The sequence below is a fragment of the Molossus molossus genome, unplaced genomic scaffold, assembly GCF_014108415.1.
Source record: "Molossus molossus isolate mMolMol1 unplaced genomic scaffold, mMolMol1.p scaffold_m16_p_11, whole genome shotgun sequence".
Taxonomy (NCBI): domain Eukaryota; kingdom Metazoa; phylum Chordata; class Mammalia; order Chiroptera; family Molossidae; genus Molossus; species Molossus molossus.
The window spans coordinates 4,876,905-4,896,838 of record NW_023425346.1 but is presented as its reverse complement, the minus strand read 5'-3'; the positions used below and the strand labels follow the sequence as shown (position 1 = coordinate 4,896,838).

General features: G+C 42.4%; 1 protein-coding gene across 2 annotated transcripts in view; it reads right to left on the bottom strand.

Annotated features, from left to right (window-relative positions):
- CNTNAP5 (contactin associated protein family member 5) overlaps window positions 1-19,934 on the bottom strand; it is an 883,849-nt gene that overhangs the window by 482,912 nt on the left and 381,003 nt on the right. For both annotated transcript variants that reach the window (XM_036254192.1, XM_036254193.1), the window contains exon 5: window positions 12,217-12,420. In XM_036254192.1, coding sequence (XP_036110085.1) covers window positions 12,217-12,420 — 204 coding nt within the window. The remainder of the gene's footprint in view (window positions 1-12,216; window positions 12,421-19,934) is intronic.

Here is a 19,934-nt window from a genome sequence, read left to right as displayed (position 1 = left end):
CTCCTGTATGCCCCCTACTGGGGATCGAGCCTGCAACCAAGGCTTGTACCCTGACTGGGAATCAAACAGGGACCTCTCAGTCTATTGCATGATGCTCAGACCACTGAACCACACTGGCTAGACATGTTTGCCATTTTGATAAACCCTGTCAAATTGTCCTCTATAAAAGTTATACCTACTTAAACTCCTACTAGCAATTTATAAGACTGCCTTTTTTCCAAAGGCTTGTCCACAAAATACGTTCATGCTTTTGGAATTTGCCTGTCTGATATGTAAAACATGTTTCTGAATAGTTTTAGTATATACTTCTTTTTTAAATTCCTTTTTATTCATTTATTTATTTATTTATGTTTTTTCAATTTTTATTAATTTATTTTTGTTACAGATGACCCCCACCCAGACACTTCTCTTAATATAAATAAGATTAAATATATTTTATTTCTATTTGCGTTTTGGGGAACTATCTCCTCATATCTCTTGCCTATTTTTTAAAATATATATTTTTTTATTGATTTTAGAAAGAGAAGAAGGGAGAGGGAGAGACAGAAACATCAATGAGAGAGAAACATCATCCATCATCCATCAGCTGCCTCCTGCATGCCCCCTACTGGGGATTGACTAGGAATCAAACCAGTCACCTCTTGGTGCATGGGTCTATGCCTAACCACAAAGTCACACTGTTCTATTTTTATTTTATTTTTCTATTTTTCTATTAATTTTTAATCAATTTATATGTAGTTTATTGTGTATAATATGAATATATAAATTTTGGTACTATTGTTTTTGCTAGTTTTTATTGTCTTTTGATTTTTTTTTCTGGTTTTTGTTTGTTTTTGCCACTAAGAAATTTTTGTGTTTTCTTTTCTTATTATTTTTAATGGATTCTACATTTGTGTTATAGTTTTAAAGGTCCTCCCATTCTGAGATTATGAAGGACTTACTCCCTTTCTTCTTTGTGGAATTTATTCTGGTGTATGGTATGAGATACAGTTATACCTTAATTTTCTATTTTTAAATGGTTACCTACTTAGCTCAAGTTCTAATTTTAAAATATCTGAATGATCTTTTGTAAGTAAATCAGGTATGCAACAGAAATACAACTACATTGAATGAGTTGACTTGTTACAATGATTAGATCACAGTTCTCTTAGCATGTAAATTGGGACCTTTAAACCCTGAACTTTTGAGCAGTGACATTCCAAGTTGATTGGGACAAACATTCTCTTCATCTGCTGCCACCACCCTCTTGATGGGTCAAAACATGGGGACAGGAGAAGGAGGGTCTCCATCAAGTGTGAGTGTTAGCCTTCCTGTCATGAGTTCTAACCTTGGTTCACAAGTCAACTACTATCATTTAATCCCATAATTTCACTCATACATTAAAGACTTCAAAGGAATAAAAGAATACATCATCTTCAATAAAATTCAGCTACTTCTCTTTACTGCACTTAATGAAACCAAAAACCATAGTTAACACACTTACCTTTTCAGGTAAAACACTTCATGGCATTTTCATAAATATTTAAAGAAATTTGTTGACCTTTCCTTAAAAGTGAAATAATAGTGTTTGTTGTTTACTTGTTCATTTAATTATTCAAATTTTTTATTGACCAAAGACAATGCCGAATGAAATCCACTAAACATATATCAATAAATATTAAAGAATGTAAAAAGTTTTCATAGCTTTTTACCTAGTAAATTACATTCCAAAAATCTAACCTAAGTAAGCAAATTTAAATACAGTGAAATATTTTAAATGTCTAATAGTTAAAAAATCAGAGATAATTTTCCATCATTTGAAAGAGAGAAAAAAGCTTTTTATGAACTTAGATAGAATCACTGGATGGAATATACAGGCATGTAAATCTAAATAATTTTAAGAAGTATTCTCAGCAGTGATTGCCGTTTTGATAAAATAAAAATGTATTATTGAATAAAGAGAATAATCAATAATTTACACCTTATTAATTTAAAATATATGAAAGCAAACTGAAAAGTAAAAATGTAGACTATATTACAACTATAAAATTAAATAGATAAGAGTATATCTCAAGAATGCATTTACTAAAATATTAATAGAGGTATCAATTTTCTATTGTTTTCTATGTTTTAGAATGAGCATAACTAATTTCGATACTGGGAAAGAAAAACTTTTTAAAAACATAACCCTTATCCTGCATAGCTGAGTCATTGAGTGCTATAGGAATCATGTGGAAATTATTAACTATCTCTTGCATTGTTACTTTTTTATTTTTTATTCATTTTTAATTAAAATTTGCATGTAATACTCTTTTGTATTAGTTTCAGGTGTACAGCATAGTGGTTAAATAATCATGTACTTTACAAAGTGTTCCCCCCAATATTTCCAGTACTCAACTAGCACAATATATAATTATAATATTATTAACTATATTCCTTATGCTGTACAGTACATCACCCTGACTATTTTGTAACTTCTAATTTGTACTTGGTTTGTAAATGTTAAGATTTTGTTCTTATTTTATGGCCGAGAAATATTCCAGTGTGTATATGTACCACAGCATTTTTATCCACTTGTCTACTGATGGACACTTTGGTTGCTTCCATTGCTTGGATATTGTAAATAACTCTGCAATCCACATAGGAGTGCTTATATTCTTTCAAACATAGTTACTTTAAATTAACCTATGAAAGTCAGACATGAATAAATCCCACTCACCGCTACATTACCTATTCTATGCTAATACTCAGAAATCATGTGTTAAAATAAACTGAGTGAAAGTTAGTTTGTCTAAACAATTAAGGAAACAAACTAAGAATTTCTGCAATCCATCAAGTAAAGCTTTTGATTGTATCTCTACTAGGAGGTACCAGGAAGAAAAAAGAATGCTAGTCTTAGGAAATAATCACCTTACCTAGAAAAGTCATTATAGAGATTACAATAAAGCAATTTTCAAAAGACTATAAAGCTCTTTATCCTGCAATATATATTTCAAGTTTATTTTAGTGACATTTGAGGACCAACTACTAGCTTTAAGTAGTTAGCAATTGATTAAGGCAAGAGAAAAATCCACATGGGTAGTTGTGGAGGACAAAGACAATAAAAATATGCAAAAGCTCTCTTTAGGCTAAAAGAAATTAAGAAAAAAAATTTTCTTTAAATTAATATATACTGGCCCTCATATGGTTTGAGATATAGCTAAAATGAAATAATATAAATGTTACTCAACACCTGAAAGCATATAGCAATTTTTATAGAAAGCAAGAAATGTTTGCAAAACATTTCTGATTTATTCTTTTAATCTCCTACCCCCAACATACTATAGATAAAATGTCCATTTCTTCACCCTTAGAACTAACATTTTTGCCTAAGTGTGTGCATTTAGCAATGTTTTTACGCAAAAGTCTTCTTGGATTGAATCTTCTTGCTTGGCCTTATCTTAGTTCAAAAATGTGTGCCAATTTAACGTTCACAATCTTTGAATTTCAGATACCCTGAGCAAAAGGGATTTGAAACACTCCTGTTAAGATTGTATTTCAGCAAAAAATCGCTCTGAGAAAGGCTCGATTCCCTGTTGAAATAGCTGCCCGTTCATATGGATGTTCCCGATGCCTGCCTCTCTTGGATCTTCAGCACTGTCCTACCTTTAATTTTTCAGATGATCAATATTGGTATTTACTGGTGTTCATTAAACTTCTCACATGAGGTAAAGACTGTATGAATGCTGTTTCGATTGCTTCTGACACAACCTTGCAAAAAGCTCTGTCTCCAAGAAACCATAGGACGTAGACAAGGACACAGAGAATTAGGGTTACAACTCAGCTCTGTCTGACCCCAAGGCTAATACCCTCACAGCACCCCTGCTGGGAAAAGGTGATACTTTCACCCTCATTTCTTATTGTCCACCACCTGTACCCACCACACACGCATAAGCTATGGGAGGAATAGAAGGTCTCAGAAAATAATACAATGGATCAAAAAGGACAGTGTCGAGGAAACAAAATAGGATGACAATGAGGGGAAAGATAGGATGTGGATGGAAAGACAGATTGTACCTCTGTAGGCTGTTCAGTATCATAAAAACCCTTGTTTGAGTATAGGCAGAGCTAGGGAATATTCTCTCAAGTACTCAAGTGAGACTTTCTGAAGTAAAGAAACTAACCGGAAGGCATGTGATTACAGGGTCTGGCCCTCAAACCAGAGCAAATCCTTTAGTTGCTAGAAAATTTCTCAATTTTATTCATTAAGACACTCTACAGATTTAGGGGTTGCTGCTAAAATTTGGTCCCTTATTTGTAGTCGTCTTCTATGACCTTGCTATCTTCGAAAATGATATCTTAATACATTTATGGTATATGGTTTGTAGATACATAATTTTATTTTGTTAATTAATGCTATAAAGTTAGAGTAAATAGAACTACTTGTTTTACTAGGCTGGGAGCTCTTTGAAAATGGGGACTGCTAAATCTAAATTTTAGTCCCCAGCTCAGTGCCTGACTTAATGTATTTGTTTCACAAATTATTATTACATGCCCCAGCCAGTGTGGCTCACTGGTTGAGCGTCGACCCATGCACCAAAAGGTCACCGGTTCAATTCCCACACAGGGCACATGCCCAGGTTGTGGGCCCGATCCCCAGTGGGGGGCATGCAAGAGGCGGCCAATCAATGTCCTCTCTCATCTATGTTTCTCTCTCTATCTCCCTCTTTATCTCTCTAAAATCAATAAAGAAAAAAAAATCTTATTCCATGAAATGAGGAAATTTATGAAAAATATGGTGAACCTTCTCCCAGTCACACTTTGGCTAAAATGCCTGTCTTCCGCTTTTTTATAATAAAATCTTCATTCTTGCAGCTGCATAGTATTCCATTGTGTATATGTACCACTGCTTTTTTTATCCATTTGTCTACTAATGGACACTTAGGCTGTTTCCAGATCTTAACAATTGTAAATAGTGCTGCTACAAACATGGGGGTACATATATTCTTTCTAACTGGTGTTTCAGGCTTCTTAAGGTATATTGCTAGAAGTGGGATCACTGGGTCAAATGGATCTCTTATCCTTTGAGACGACATGGAGGGACCTGGAAAGTATCATCCTAAATGAAACAAGCCAAGCATAGAAAGACAAATATCACATGATCTCAGTTATTTGTGGAACATAATAAACATAACAGTCTGAGGAATGGGGTAGTCCCAGAGACGTGGAAGTGGGGTACAGACTGACAATCCCCAGAAGAGGGGGTTGTGGGGAGAGATAAACCACAGAACTTATATGCATGTGTGCATGAACAGTGGACATGGACAACAAAGATGGGGACGGGCCGGTGGGGGAGGGAGGGGGGATCAGTGGGGGCGGAAAGGAGAAACAAAAAAATAATCTGTAACAAAAAATAAATAAATTGATTTAAAAAAAATCTTCAGATGACTCAGGGTGAATTCATGAAGCCTTCTGGAACCCTCCCTCCCACCCCTCTCTGCAACCTCACCGCGACACGCGCACACGGGCTTGCTGACACCGGACGTGCACTTGCTCTCTGAAGGGCTGGTGTAGAGGGAGAGGGCTCTCCCCTAGGTCAACAGTTATGCAAATATGTGATTGAAAAACCAACTGATTGGGCAACACTGACTTCCAGTTCCTTCGTCTGTAAAACAGGCTTATATATAGTTTGTACGATGTCCACGTGACCGAAATAAAATAGAAATGCAATGTCCAGGACGGTGCCTGAGCGCGGCCGAAAACAGCGCCTTTGGAACACTCTTCCCCTGTATGTAATACAAGCTCCGGAACATAACAAACATTCTATAAATACAAGCGGTTGGCTTATTAAAATGCCTGCATTTTAAAGGAGCTAAAGTAAATGACCATATGAGTCTTTGGAGAACGCAGAGCGTGTTCACCAGCATCTAAAGATATCTTAACGGGCTGTTATGCAATCCGGTGCCGCTGCCGGTGGCCCTGTGCTTGGCCTCGGGACACCCTGCCCTGCACACGGTTGTCGGTGCTGTTCCAGGTTCCTCACTCTGGCCGCTGTGCTTCCCGCAGAGCACAGGAACCTCGGCCTCGGCTCAGCGGTGCTGAAGTCTTGAGAGATGAGTGACCCGCATGTACCGTCAATGACATGCTCGGTTGCTTCAGCAGTACCCCAGCCGGGTGGCAGCTCTGCTCCCTGAGTCTCCCCCTCTCCTAAGGGTGTGTGCTGCTCTACTGTGGAGGGCAATCACCACGGGTGAGCTGAGGGACGTGTGTACAAGCTGAGAAGAGGAATCTCTGTCATCTCCTTATGGAGGGAGGGTAGACATCTCATTCTTAGCCAAAGCATTCTTCTACCCTAAGAAAGTCATCAAAGGGGGTCCATGTAGTTCATCCAGGTCAGCCATGGTAGGGGTCACGAGTTAATGTGAGTCAGACACTCAGCAAAGAAGGAACCCTGGCCTGGCTGTCCTCAAGAACCATCCGCGGCAGCAGGGGATGGTACTGAACCCCCCCCCCCACCTTATCCTATGCCTAAACTGTGAAGTCACAGGTTAGATGAGGAACACACCTAACACACTTTTGGAGCACTGTCACTAAAGGAAACAACTGGAGTGTCCCTATGAGCCGGGAGGAAAAATCCTCCTTTCCTATTGGCGCGTCATTCTGTAGCCTATTAACTTGGATCCTTCCCTCCTCCTCCTCCCGTCTCTTTTCTCCCCGTCTTCTCTCTCTCTCTCTCTCTCTCTCTCTCTCTCTCCATTGATCTAAAAAATAAACAACTAAACATGGTTATGGATGGTATGAACTCTTTTCACTTTGAAAAGAACATAAGTGTCACCTTATATGTTTAAAAATGTATGTAAATAAATAAGAAACACACTTGGTAATATACGGGAATTGTTTTAAGATTTCTTTTTCAAAATTTTGTAATTGATTTTTTGGAGAGAGAGGAAGGGAGAGAAAGAGAGAAACTTGATGTGAGAGAGAAACATTGATTGGCCACTTCCTGCACACCCCTCCGGGGGATCGAGCCTGAAACCCAGGCATGTGCCCTGAGCAGGAATCAAATTGGGACCCCTCAGTGCATGGGATGATGCTCAATCCACTGAGCCACACCGGCTGGGCAATATACCTAAATTTTAATAAGAGATGTGTCTTGGTTATAGGATTTCAAATATTTGTTTTTTCTTCCTTTTGTTATAATTGTTTTTGTTTTCTTTCTTTAGGTTTTCAAAACTGATGCATATTTTATATATTTTTTATCATATACATTACAAAGTGTTCCCTCGATATTTCCAGTACCCACCTGGCATCACTAGTAGTTATTACAATGTTATCGACCATGTTCACTGTGCTGTACTTTACATCTCCTTGACTGTTTTCTATCTATCAGTTTCTACTTCTTAATTCCTTAAACTTTTTCACCCTATCTCCCAAACCCCTTCTTCCTTGTAAAACATTAATCTTCTCTGTATCTATGAGTCTGTTCCAATTTTGTTTGTTCAATTTTTTGTTCCTTAGATTCTATACATAAGTGAATCATATGCTATTTATCTTTGTCTTCCTTAATTCACTAAGCATAAGGCATCTAGATCCATTCGTACTGTAGCAAATGGTAAGATTTTATTCTTTTTTAAGGCCAGAGTTTTTCTGTTCTTTTTTATTATTATTATTTTATATATACCAGAGCTTTTTTATCCACTTGTTTATTGATAGGCACTTGGGATGCTTCCATATCTTGGTTATTATAAATTCTTCTCAGTCAAAATAGGAGTGCATATATACTTTCAAATCAAGGTTTTGGGTTTCCTTGGATATATACCCAGAAGTGGAAATGCTGGGCATCAGGCAGTTCCATTTTAATTTTTTAAGGACACTCCATGCTGCCCCACAGTGGGGCACCAGTCTGCATTCACAGTGGGAGTGCAGAGGGCTCCCTTCTCTCCACTTGTCATTTGGAGTTATTGATGGCGGCCATTCTGACGGGTGTGAGGTGATATCCCATTGTGGTTTTAATGTGCATTTTTCTGACAATTACTGACATTGAGCATCTTTTCATATGTCTCTTAGCCATTTGTATGTCCTCTTCGGAGAAGTGTCTACTCAGGCGTTCAACCCCACCTCCTGCTTTTTGTTGTTGTTGTTGTTAATCTTCACTTAAGGATATTTTCTCATTTATTTTTAGATAGAGTGGGAGGGAGGGAGGGAGGAGAGAGAGAGATCAATGTGAGAGAGACACACCCATTGGTTGCCTCCCACATGACCCCAAGTAGAGCCAGGGATTGCACCTGCAACCCAGGTAAGTACCCTTGACCAGAAATCAAACCCTTGACCCTTTGGTCCATGGGCCAACACTCTAACTGCTGAGCCAAACCAGCCAGGCTTCAGCCCACTTTTTTCATTGAATAGTTTTATTTTTTGGTGTTGAGTTGTATTAAGTCCCTTATACATTTTGGAGATTAACCCCTTATCAGATGTATCATTGGCATATCTTATAATCTTAAAATAATAAAAAAAAAACTGTTAGATGTAACTAGAGATTAATAGTGGTGAGACCTAATAGCTAGCTGTGCAAGTTGAACTGGTGATGTATTCCCACACGAGTAAACTGTGACAAATGCTACTCACCTGGTATGCCTGCTCTGGGAGCTGGGGAGTAGTCTGGAATGCTGGGGGTATTCTGTAAACATCAGGCACCGTTGTATGGGAAAGAATGTCTCATGAGAAAGTAGAAGCATCTACTTTCAAGTCCAACAGGCACAGTGTGTATTTGTGTTAGTCCCTGATGTTTGAAATGGAAACCCCCTTTTGCACTGACCACAGTTCGCCTCAAGTACTTGCTGTAGGTAGGTGCCCTCCTAGGGTCTGGAGCTGCAGCAATGAACAAGGTGTTATCTTGCCCCCTTGCAACCTGCAATATGAACATTTTAATATGGGCCATTTAAAGCAAGTTTCCCTAAGTTAATGCCTCCAGGGATCTGCTGGCTCAAATTGAGATATAAAGAGTTAAAGTATGGCCATGACTCTCTAGAGAAGGAGCTATTCACAACTATCCTAAATGACTGCTTAAAACAGGTAAGTACAGGAAACACTCAACCACGGAAATAGATGGAAATGGGGGAAATCCATGATCAGATAAAAAAATAAAGGCATTCCCAAACGATGAAGAACCCAGAATCCATTCTCACTACTGAATCATTTAGGGAATGAGGTTGTGCTTTGTCACTACGATGGTTAGAAACATAGGGGAGACAGACCTGAAGGGAAAGGAGATGTCCTTTGTCTTCTATGTTTCACCACAGGGAGCAAGACTTATCAATCTTAATACCCCCATTTATTTTCAGGAAGACTGGCAAGCGCAGGGTGTGGGGCATGCAAATATTTGTTGAATAAATTAGTAATGGCCGCCATCCACAAATCATCAAACAACAAGTGTTGGCGAGGGTGTGGAGAAAACAGGACCCTAGTACACTGCTGGTGGGAATGCAGACTGGTGCAGCCACTATGGAAAACAATATGGTGTTACCTCAAAAAATTAAAAATTGAACTTCCATTTGACCCAGTGATCCCACTTCTAGGAATATACCCTAAGAAGCCTGAAACACCAATCAGAAAGAATGTCTGTACCCCCATGTTTGTAGTAGCACTATTTATAAAGCTAAGATCTGGAAACAGCCCAAGTGTCCATCAGTAGACGAATGGATAAAAAAGCTGTGGTACATATACACAATGGAGTACTACGCAGCTATAAGAAAGAAAGATCTCTTATCCTTTGAGACTAGATGGAGGGACCTGGAAAGTATCATCCTAAGTGAAACAAGCCAAACAGAGAAAGACAAGTTTCATATGATCTCACTTATTTGTGAAATATAATGAACGTAACAGTCTGAGGAATGGGGTTATCCCAGAGACGTGGAAGTGGGGTACATACTGACAATCTCCTAAAGGGGGTGGGGTGGGGGAGAGATAAACCACAGAACTTATATGCATGTATGCATGAACAGTGGACATGGACAACAAACTGGGGAAAGGGCAGGGAGGGAGGGAGAGGGGGGATCAGTGGGAGAAAAAGGAGAAACATCTGTAACAAAAATTAATTAATAAAAAAAAATCTATAAAACAAACAAACAAAAAGAGCTTCTGTCTTACTTCCCCACATTTATTTACAGACATAAATTATTCATTTAATATACATATTTATGTCCATGCTTTGCAAAATAGGTATTATTAGCCTGGATTAGAAACAAGTAAAAAAGACTTGTAAGTTATGCGACGTTCCCCAGTATATGTAGCCAACACAGGGCTGCAAGTACAATGCAATCCGCCCACACCTGCTCCTCTCTCCCACACCACACGGAGGCCACAGAGCTGCAGAGGAGGAACCGTGTAGAGGAATCGGGACTCTCCACAGCAGGGACTGGTGGGTTCAATACAACCGGCATAAGACACCTGCTACACTGGCAAGTAATTGTAACATCATCGTCATCCACAACACACAATGCTCTCGAAGACTCGTATAATTGGAGGGCGCTCACCTTTATTTACTCATACTTTTTTTCTGGGAAACAAGGCCAGTTGAGGAACCAGTGCTTTTCTGCTGAAAATGAGTATGTCCATCCTTCAGGTAGTTTATTGACAAATAAAATACCAGCAATTAGGTTACTAGCAAATCCTCTTACTATATTCTTCCGAGTAAGACTCTGCTTCTACAGGTGCCTTTGTTGTATATTTAATCTAACATATTATGAGATTATGAGTTAAATTTGGGATTCCAGAGGTTCTCCTTGCTACAATGTAGGCTAAAAAGATACTCAGCAATCCCTCCTAGTAAAGACCTATGTGGTTTGGTTTTTTTGAGTGGGTCTGAATTAATCTTCCTTCTCATGTTTCTGTTATTAATTGCTAACGTATTTCTCTGTGATTTTTTTTTCCCCAGTCTTCCATGCAACTTGTACTTACATACTAAATTCTGCTATGACTTCCCTTCATGATTATCTGATAGTAAACACTTACTGGTAATTCCCTTTCACAGGTGTAATACCCCCTCCCTTATTACTATAAGTATCACGTGGGAGGCAGAGAGCCTTTCTCACACAAAATGGTCACTTCTTTTTCCTCTACTTAGCTCTTTGAGATATATATGGGGAGAGAGAGAAAGAGAGATATCTCTATCTCTATCTCTATCTCTCTATCTCTCTATATATAGAGAGATATATCTATATATCTTTATATATACATATATACACGCTATTATTATCATTATTATTATTATCATTATTATTATTATCATTATTATTATCATTGCCTTTGTATCTTTTGGAGCTCTGCTTCTTGTCTTTGCTCGCCCTCCCTTCAAAGGTTCCTTTGCCCCACAGAGGGGTGAGGCTCTCTCTCTGGGACAGGACACTGGTGCAGTGGAGGGAGGTGACAGTGGAGGGAGGCTGTGCCTGAGGCAGGACAGGCACACGGACGAGTGCAGGAGCCCGGAGGGTGTCCTGTGCTGCTACTTGACAAGCCTAGAGCTCCCCCGGCACAGCCAGGACACCGAAAGAACGCAGGTCTTCCTGGAGGAAGATACAGCGATGCCTGCCGCTTAGATTTTCCCCGGACACAGGACGCCTTCTCCCTCCTAGGAAACGCTCAGGAGAATGAATTGTGAACGTGCCTATTTATACCGTGTGTTTTTGAATGTGTGTGTTTTTAAACTTGCTCTATTATTTTAAAAACATATTAACAGAAAGTCTGGATGGTGTGGCTCAGTGGTTGAGCATGACCCATGCACCAAGAGGTCATCAGTTGGATTCCTGGTCAGGGCACATGCCCAGGTGGTGGGCCTGATCCCCCATGGGGGGCAGGCAGGAGGCAGCCAATCGATGTTTACTCTCGTTGAGGTTTTTATCTCTCTCCCTCTCCCTTCTTCTCTCTCTAAAAATCAATAAAGAAAAAGATTTAAAAAAGGTATTAACAGATAGATAGGTAGACAATAAATAAATAATCAGACAAAATGAACTCCAGCAAATAATCCCCTTGTATCTCTTCTTACCTACCAATGTGCTCTCATTTTAAATAATGCGATTTATGGATCAATCATTTTAAAAGATGGCTTTCTCTTCTCTGCCATGGAAATGAGAAGTACTAGCTCACTTGGGCTGTGCTTTGAGGACCTCCAGCCAATCCACTGGGAATAAAAGGAGCTGTGATTTGTTACAAAGGGGAGTTTGCCACAGGCTGGAGGAGCAGCAGAAGCCTGACCGTACTTACCCAAGTTGAGGTGCAGGGCGAGCCTCCCTTTCTGGAGCTCCAGGGTGATGTAGTCCCCACGCTGCCCTTCCCCGTGGAACAGAACCCCATCTCCTGGGATGCTCTTGAACTTCAGAGAGATCACATCTTTGAGCGTGCTCAGCAGCTTCTGATGGAACCTGTACAGGAGGGAGCTCCTGCCGTCGAAGTCGGCCACGTCAGATTCTGCACGGAAGGAGAGAGGGAAGGAAGAGAACATCAGCATGCATCCCCCTAACTGCTAGTCCTGCTCCCCAACTTAGCAGGATCCATTGTAAATACATGTGCTTGACATCTGGAAGGACCTGTCGTGTTAAGGGAAGCATGTAGCTAGACCCATCCTAATTAGACTCGGGGAAGCAATTCATGTACAAGTGACCACCACATGCGGAGCTAAAATGACCAGCTCATCAGCCTAGAAGCAAAGTTTCTCATTAGTGACATGTTGGTTTTTGTTGCAGAAACAGGAGGAGGACACCACACGGGCCCATGTCAGGGTCCACTGTCAGACTCCAGGTTGTAACAATGGTTCATGATTTGTCTTCTTCTTTACTTTGCTTGATCTTCAGAGCTGGTTAATCCTTCTTCTCAGGCTCAAGGTTAGAGGTAAAAACAGTTTATTTTTCAACTTGGACTGAATAGCACTGTCTTCCAAGGACCCTGTGTTGGGAGGGATTCTGAGATTTTCTCTGTGTTCTGCAGAGAAGAGCAAGCGTAAGGAACACTTGCTATTTGAAACATGAGGCCAAATGCATTGCAGCTTCCGATCGCTGCCCTTATCTTGTGCTGGTGATAGTGATCATTTTAGTCTTCATATACAAAATGTTCTTGTATTATTGTTAAAGCAAAGAGAGGTCAAGTAACTATAATGTAGACACACTTAAGGAGTGTGTCTGCATAAACACATCTAAAGGCTATGCCTAAAGGGGACAGGGCTTTTACTTCGTTAGGTAATATGTACGATGGCAAATACGTAGACAAAAAGTGCACCGTGTCATGTGTCATTGGGGAAATAAGAAGCAAAACGACACTGAGCGGTCACGGCACACCTATGAAAAGGGCCTCAGTCTGAGACGCTACAACACCCGGTGCTGGCGGGGAACGGGAACGCTCGCGCAGCGCTGGCCGACACAGGAAACGGTGGACGGCTTGCCAAGCAGCCCGGCAGTTTCCTGCAGAGCCACACGCTCCCTGACCTGGCGTCCCGGAACCACGCTCGCTGGCATTCACTGAAAGGAGCCGAACTCGCATGTCTACGCAAACACTGCTCGCGAATGTTTGAAGCGACTTTATTCGTAATTTCCAAAGTCTGGCAGCAACCAAGATGCCCTTTAGTAGGTGAATGAAGAAACAGACTGTGCTATGTCCAGACGATGGAACATCATTTACCCCTACAAGGAAATGAACTACCAAACTGGAAGAAGACATGGAGGAACGTTAAATGCATGCGACAAAGTGAAAGAAGCCCACCTGACAAGGCTCCATGCTGCATGAGTGCCACGATACGGCATTCTGCGGAAGGCACAGTCACGAGCACAGTGAGGTCAGTGGCCGCCACGGATCGGGGGGAATAGGCAAAGCACAGTGTTCGTGGCAGGGAACACAGTCTGCGTGATACCGTAAGGATGGATACCTGCCATTATGTGTGTCCAAACCCACGGAAGGCGCAACACCATGTGTGAGCGGTAAAGAAAACTGCAGTTTTTCAATAATTATGATGTACCGATTGTGGTCCATGGACTGTAATAAATGCACCATTTCTGATGGGGGTGCTGATAATAGATTAGGTTATGCATATTTGGGGTCTGCAATATATAACAAAACCTGTCACATTTGATGTGAATCTAAAAATGTTTTAAAAATAAGTTAGTAGGGACTATTGGGGAGGTGCTATTATAAGTGATTTTCACATTACTTTTTAATGATTTTATTATTATAACTTCATAATGAACTTTTATTACTTTTATAGTAGCAAGACCAATTATAACTTGAAACAGATCCATTATAAACTATCTTATGTGGATGGGATGGTGGTGAATGAGTGTTTGGAGGGGGTGAGTCTACCCTTATTTTCAATAAGGTACACAAAAAACTCAATTTTTTATTATTCACCAAGAAAGTAAAATCTTGAGTATACATATAGATGAAATTAAGATTATTTTGACCAATGACCAAGAAATATTATTTTGTTAAACTGAAGTTCTGAAATAAAACCATACTTTTATTGTAATTATTTTTAAAATATATGTTTATTGATTTTCAAGAGAGGGAACAATAGATGTGAGACATAAATATGTGCCTCCTGCCTGTGACCCGCTGGGGATCAAACCCTTGACCTTCAGTGGTTCTCAACCTTCCTAATGCCGCTACCCTTTAATACATACACTTCCTCATGTTGTGGTGAACCCCAACCATAAAATTATTTTCATTGCTACTTCATAATTGTAATTTTGCTACTGTTATGTCTTAGGGAACCCCTGTAAAAGGGTCGTCCGACACCCAAAGGCGTCACGACCCACAGGTTGAGAACCACTGGAAGGGATGATACTCCAAGGACCTGAACCATCCCAGCCAGGGATTTATTTTGTTATAAAACATAAGTTTATAATTTATTCCATAGGAGTGAAGTATTTCTAACCAAGATTTGCTGATGACTGCCTACACTCTAAAAGTAAATAGTCCAGACATAGAGAGATTGTCACAAACACCTCCTTGCTTTCAGACCCTCCCCACTCCACCCCATCAGTGCCCTGCATCTGTCCCCTGAAACAAAGTCTACCAAAACCCGAGGGAGGCTGAAGGCAGCAAGCTGCCATCAGTCAGGGAGCCACAGAGACCTGAGTGTGTAGGAGGTCGGGGGTTCTAAAATGCAGCTGCTTGTTAGCTGGGTCACCTTGGGAAACTATACAATGGGGTAATTTCTATCCTTCAGAGAAGACTGCTGTGAGAATTAATGTGCACATATACATAAAGTGATAATATGTATAAAGTGATGTCATCATGTCTGACACATTATTTGTGTTAAATCAGTAATAGTAGGAGCATTAATAGTGACTGGCATAACTAGAGACATTGAGTTCCTTCCAGTCCATTCTAGGGGCAGGCACTCTACCGCCTCATGCAGAATGACTCTATTTCTTTTTCTGACTCAGTGGTTTACTGTCCAGGGGATGTCAAGTTGGCCTGAGGTTTCCTGATGTGCCCCATTTCAGGGTCTCCAGCTGCAGTTCTTCATCTGTGCATGTGTGTGCGTCCTGCCCACGTGCCCTCTTCCGTTGCACAGACTCGGTCTGAGCAGGGCCCTCAGGAACTGTAGTGGGCAGTGAGGCCAACATGCGTGTTATAAAATAGAGAGGTGCTCCCATGCTGCGGGAATACGGAGTTCTCACTCTGCCCACGGGTGGGACCAGCACTTCCGTGAATAAACGCAGAATGTGTTGCTGCTGAGAAGATGCAGCTGCACCGTGTCTCAGCCTGCAGCGCCCAGAGCCCTGGGTTCCCTTCTCCATACGCTATTCCTCTCCCAGTTCATCGCAGCACGTATGCATTCCATCTCCTCGCTGTCTAGCTAATCTAGCGACAAAACGGATGGGCTGCGTTTGGATCACATAAGTTATCTCTAAGAAACACATCTCTATGTTGCTATGAGATCTTGAGAAACTTGGCCAATGGATATAACTGGAACAAAAGAAAGTGTTGCTGAGGCCTAACAGACCCAGGTTTCGGTTCCAAATCTGCTACCTGCCGGCGGGTAAACTTAGGGCAGCGGTTCTGACTTCTCCGAGCTTCAGTCCCTTTCTGCAAAACAACGCTGAGTGCAACCTAGCCTTGCACACTCATTGTGAGAATTCCATAAACTCCCACCTGGAAAGGATCAGTCACCCAGTCCCATTCCCACCCCTCATTAAGCCAAGGGGACTGCAGTGGCAACGCCCTGAAGTGCGCTCTAAGGGCAATGGGAGATGGCGGTATGAAGAGACTCTGCCTGAGTTTGGGGTCAGTACCCTTCACGGCGCACTGAGCGGGCATGCACCCAAGCCCTCATCATCGCCTTCCATAGTCGTAACCTCCCAAACACCTTTCCTGATTCAACCTTTTTCCTCCCTCTGACCCGGTCTCTCATGTTCATAAAGCACAAGTAATATCACACATCACCTTGGTGGAAGCCCATCAGTGAACTCCCCTTGCATTAAAATTAAATCAAATATCTAAAAACCATCAGGATCTGATTCTGCCCTCCTGTCCCCCAACCTGACTCCCTCCCGTCTGAGGTCTGATCACACTGTACTAGGGTGGGGGGGCAGGTGGATATGCAGGTGTGGGGAGGGGTTAGGGTAATATCTACAAAGTGTGCGCCCTGCACCAGGTAATGCTCTTAATGCCCTTTTGTGCATGAACGTATTTAACCTAGTAAGTCTTGTGAAGAACACACTGCTATTACCCTGGCTTACAAATGGGGAAACCGTGGCGCAGAACATGAAGAAGCACATAGCAAGTGGCAGAGCTGAGAACTCAACTTGTTGCCTCTGGCTTAGCCCCATTCTGGGTGCCAGCACCTTCCAAGTGTCCCTCTCCCTGACCTTCTGATGCTCAGCTCAGGTGCTTAGTGCTTTCCCTAGGAGCTCAGGTGCGTGGTCCTTTCCCTAGGAGCTCAGGTGCTTGGTCCTTTCCCTAGGAGCTCAGGTGCTTGGTCCTTTTCCTAGGAGCTCAGGTGCTTGGTCCTTTCCCTAGGAGCTCAGGTGCTTGGTCCTTTCCCTAGGAGCTCAGGTGCTTGGTCCTTTTCCTAGGAGCTCAGGTGCTTGTCCTTTCCCTAGGAGCTCAGGTGCTTGGTGCTTTCCCTAGGAGCTCAGGTGCTTGGTCCTTTCCCTAGGAGCTCAGGTGCTTGGTGCTTTCCCTAGGAGCTCAGGTGCTTGGTCCTTTTCCTAGGAGCTCAGGTGCTTGGTCCTTTCCCTAGGAGCTCAGGTGCATGGTCCTTTCCCTAGGAGCTCAAGTGCTTGGTCCTTTCCCTAGGAGCTCAGGTGCTTGGTCCTTTCCCTAGGAGCTCAGGTGCTTGGTCCTTTCCCTAGGAGTTCAAGTGCTTGGTCCTTTCCCTAGGAGCTCAAGTGCTTGGTCCTTTCCCTAGGAGCTCAGGTGCTTGATCCTTTCCCTAGGAGCTCAGGTGCTTGGTGCTTTCCCTAGGAGCTCAGGTGCTTGGTCCTTTCCCTAACAGGTTCCTCTGTGCTGAGTTAGTCTTTTTCTGAGTGTCATGCTACTCCTGTCATAATTCACCTCCCAACTGGCATTTGATCCATGGTTGTTCCCAGATCTGTTTACAGTCCTGCGTGACACTACCCCCTAAGGGCAGGTCAGGTGTATATTGGCTGCCCCATGATGTCTCCAGAAACATCTGTGACATGACTCAGTGACCCAGTGAGCTACCAATGCTCAAGGGTGTTGCTGCTGATTGTCCCCAGCCTTCCTGGCATGACCTGCCCCCACTCCGTGAACAATGGCTGCCCAGTCCCCTCAGGAGGCCTCATTTCCCTGGGAGGAGACTGCACGGCTCCCTCAGGCTCACAAGTCGAGAGGTGTGGGTGCCTGGGAGAGCACAGATCAGGCTGGGGAAGAGGGACGCTGCCCCCCAGTACTGCCGACAGCTACCGAGAGAAAGTTTGCCCACCTGGGAGAACTCAGCAAGCACCCTGGGCTGTGGCAACATTAATTTAGTCACACAAAATGCATCAGTTGTTTCACACATGAAAAAACAGAGGGTAAAAAATAATAATAACTTTTTAAGAAGAATTACGTTTTCCCCAAGTGAATACTGAACATTTTCCCCAGGCACCAGAACAACATGAAGTAGTCAGCATTCCCAACTTCTCTTGGACAAACCGGATTTAAAATGATAACAATAAAGACCCTTTTTTATAGTGTTATTCTTAAGAAACACAATTCTTTGTTACGCTGGTTTTTCACATTATATATTATTGTAAACAGTTTGTCTGGCTCTTCTCATTTGGTACTTAATTTGGGGCATGGGGTTTTGTGATGACCACCAATATCTCCATTCATTTTATAAACATCTGGAAAGAAGATCATCTTTAACAATAGAAGATAAATAAATATAAATAAAAAAAAATTGTTGGAAGGTGTGAAGGGTAGAAATAGGCTCCTATTTTCAGAGGGAAGAGTGTGATCATCTCAGAATACAGGTTTAAGGGCATCAAGAAAATAACAGAAAATTAATATATCTCCTTTACTCTTCTTACTGCCTCCCTAAGCCACTAAGAGATTTCTTACTCTGCATTTAGTAATCCATTTTCCACAGAGAAAAGAACTAATTAGCATGGTTTCCTAATTTAATATTCGTAACAGCCTTGCATGTCCATATTTCCCCTTTATAAAATGGAAAGCCAGAGCACAGCGAGATTATGTTCCTGCCCAGAGATATACACACAGAAATGAGCTGTTCGACATCAAGCCATACCCGTTCTGTCCTGAAAGAAAGGGGACTGGTGACAATTGTATTGTATGTACAGTGAGACTGTCCCCGACTTCACACAGTGAAAATCAGGCATGTCTGGGGAGCATGCATGAGTGGCTGAGTGTGTGTGTGTGTGTGTGAGAGTGTGTCTGTGGAAAAGGAGATACCAATTTTAATTTTTTTTGTCTTTATTGATTTTAGAGAGAGAGGAAGGCAGAGGGAAAGAGAGATAGAAACATCAATGAGAGAGATCGATTGGCCGCCTCCTGCATGCCCCCACTGGGGGTCGGGCCCACAACCTGGGCACGTGCCCTGACCGGGAATCAAACTGGCGACCTCTTGGTGCAGGGTCCATGCTCAACCACTGAGCCACACCGGCAGGACAGAGATGCCAATTTTAAAGGAAGATGATGTTGAACAAGAAGTTTTTTTCCCCTAATAGTTGATATGAATTACCCCACAGCTTCTGCTCTTCAGAGACCAAATTCACTCAGAAAAGTGACTCCTTCTGGGAGGAAGGTGGAACCACGCACGTCTGAGAGGCGACTGGCGGGTAGACACGCGATGCCCGCCCTGTCTTCCATCTCCACGGAGCTCCACCCCCACCCTCGTTCACTTCTATGGTCTCACTTCATGCAGACATGTTTGCGTTTGGACCTGCACTGAAGGCCCTGGACATGGCCGAGCCCGCCTGCAGCACAGGGCGACCCTGGTGGACTCAGCGGGGTGGGGTGCCCTGCTCCACAGGTGGAGACGGCAGCACCACCCAGCCAGACATCCAGCCCGCAGAGGGGAGAAGCCGCCTGTTCCAGGCACGGAGGACAGAGCAAGGGTCAGATCTCAGTCCATAGGGACTTGGACCTGCTGCAGCTGTGGCTGCAGAGGGTGCTCCCCGCCCAGACGCCTGCCTGTCCAGGGCCTTGGAGCAGGGCCGGGTGGGGCCTCCTGGAAGACCTCTGGGACAGAGCACGCTGCACTGGGTCCCAGCCACCTGTGTGCTGCTCCCCCTCCAGGTGGTCCTGATGCTCACGGTCCTGAGCACCTGTGCTACAGCAGAGGTCCAAGGGCAGGGGACTCTTCATTCACGGTGGACAGTCCTTTAAAAATAAAATAATGTGGGCTTCAATATGACCTTGAGGTCCAGAGAGAAACATCTATCAAAGTCTGTAAAGCAGGAAATGCATATGGTCAGGTTCGGCTTTTAGAAAAAGTTCTCTGGTTTCTGGAAAGTGTATCT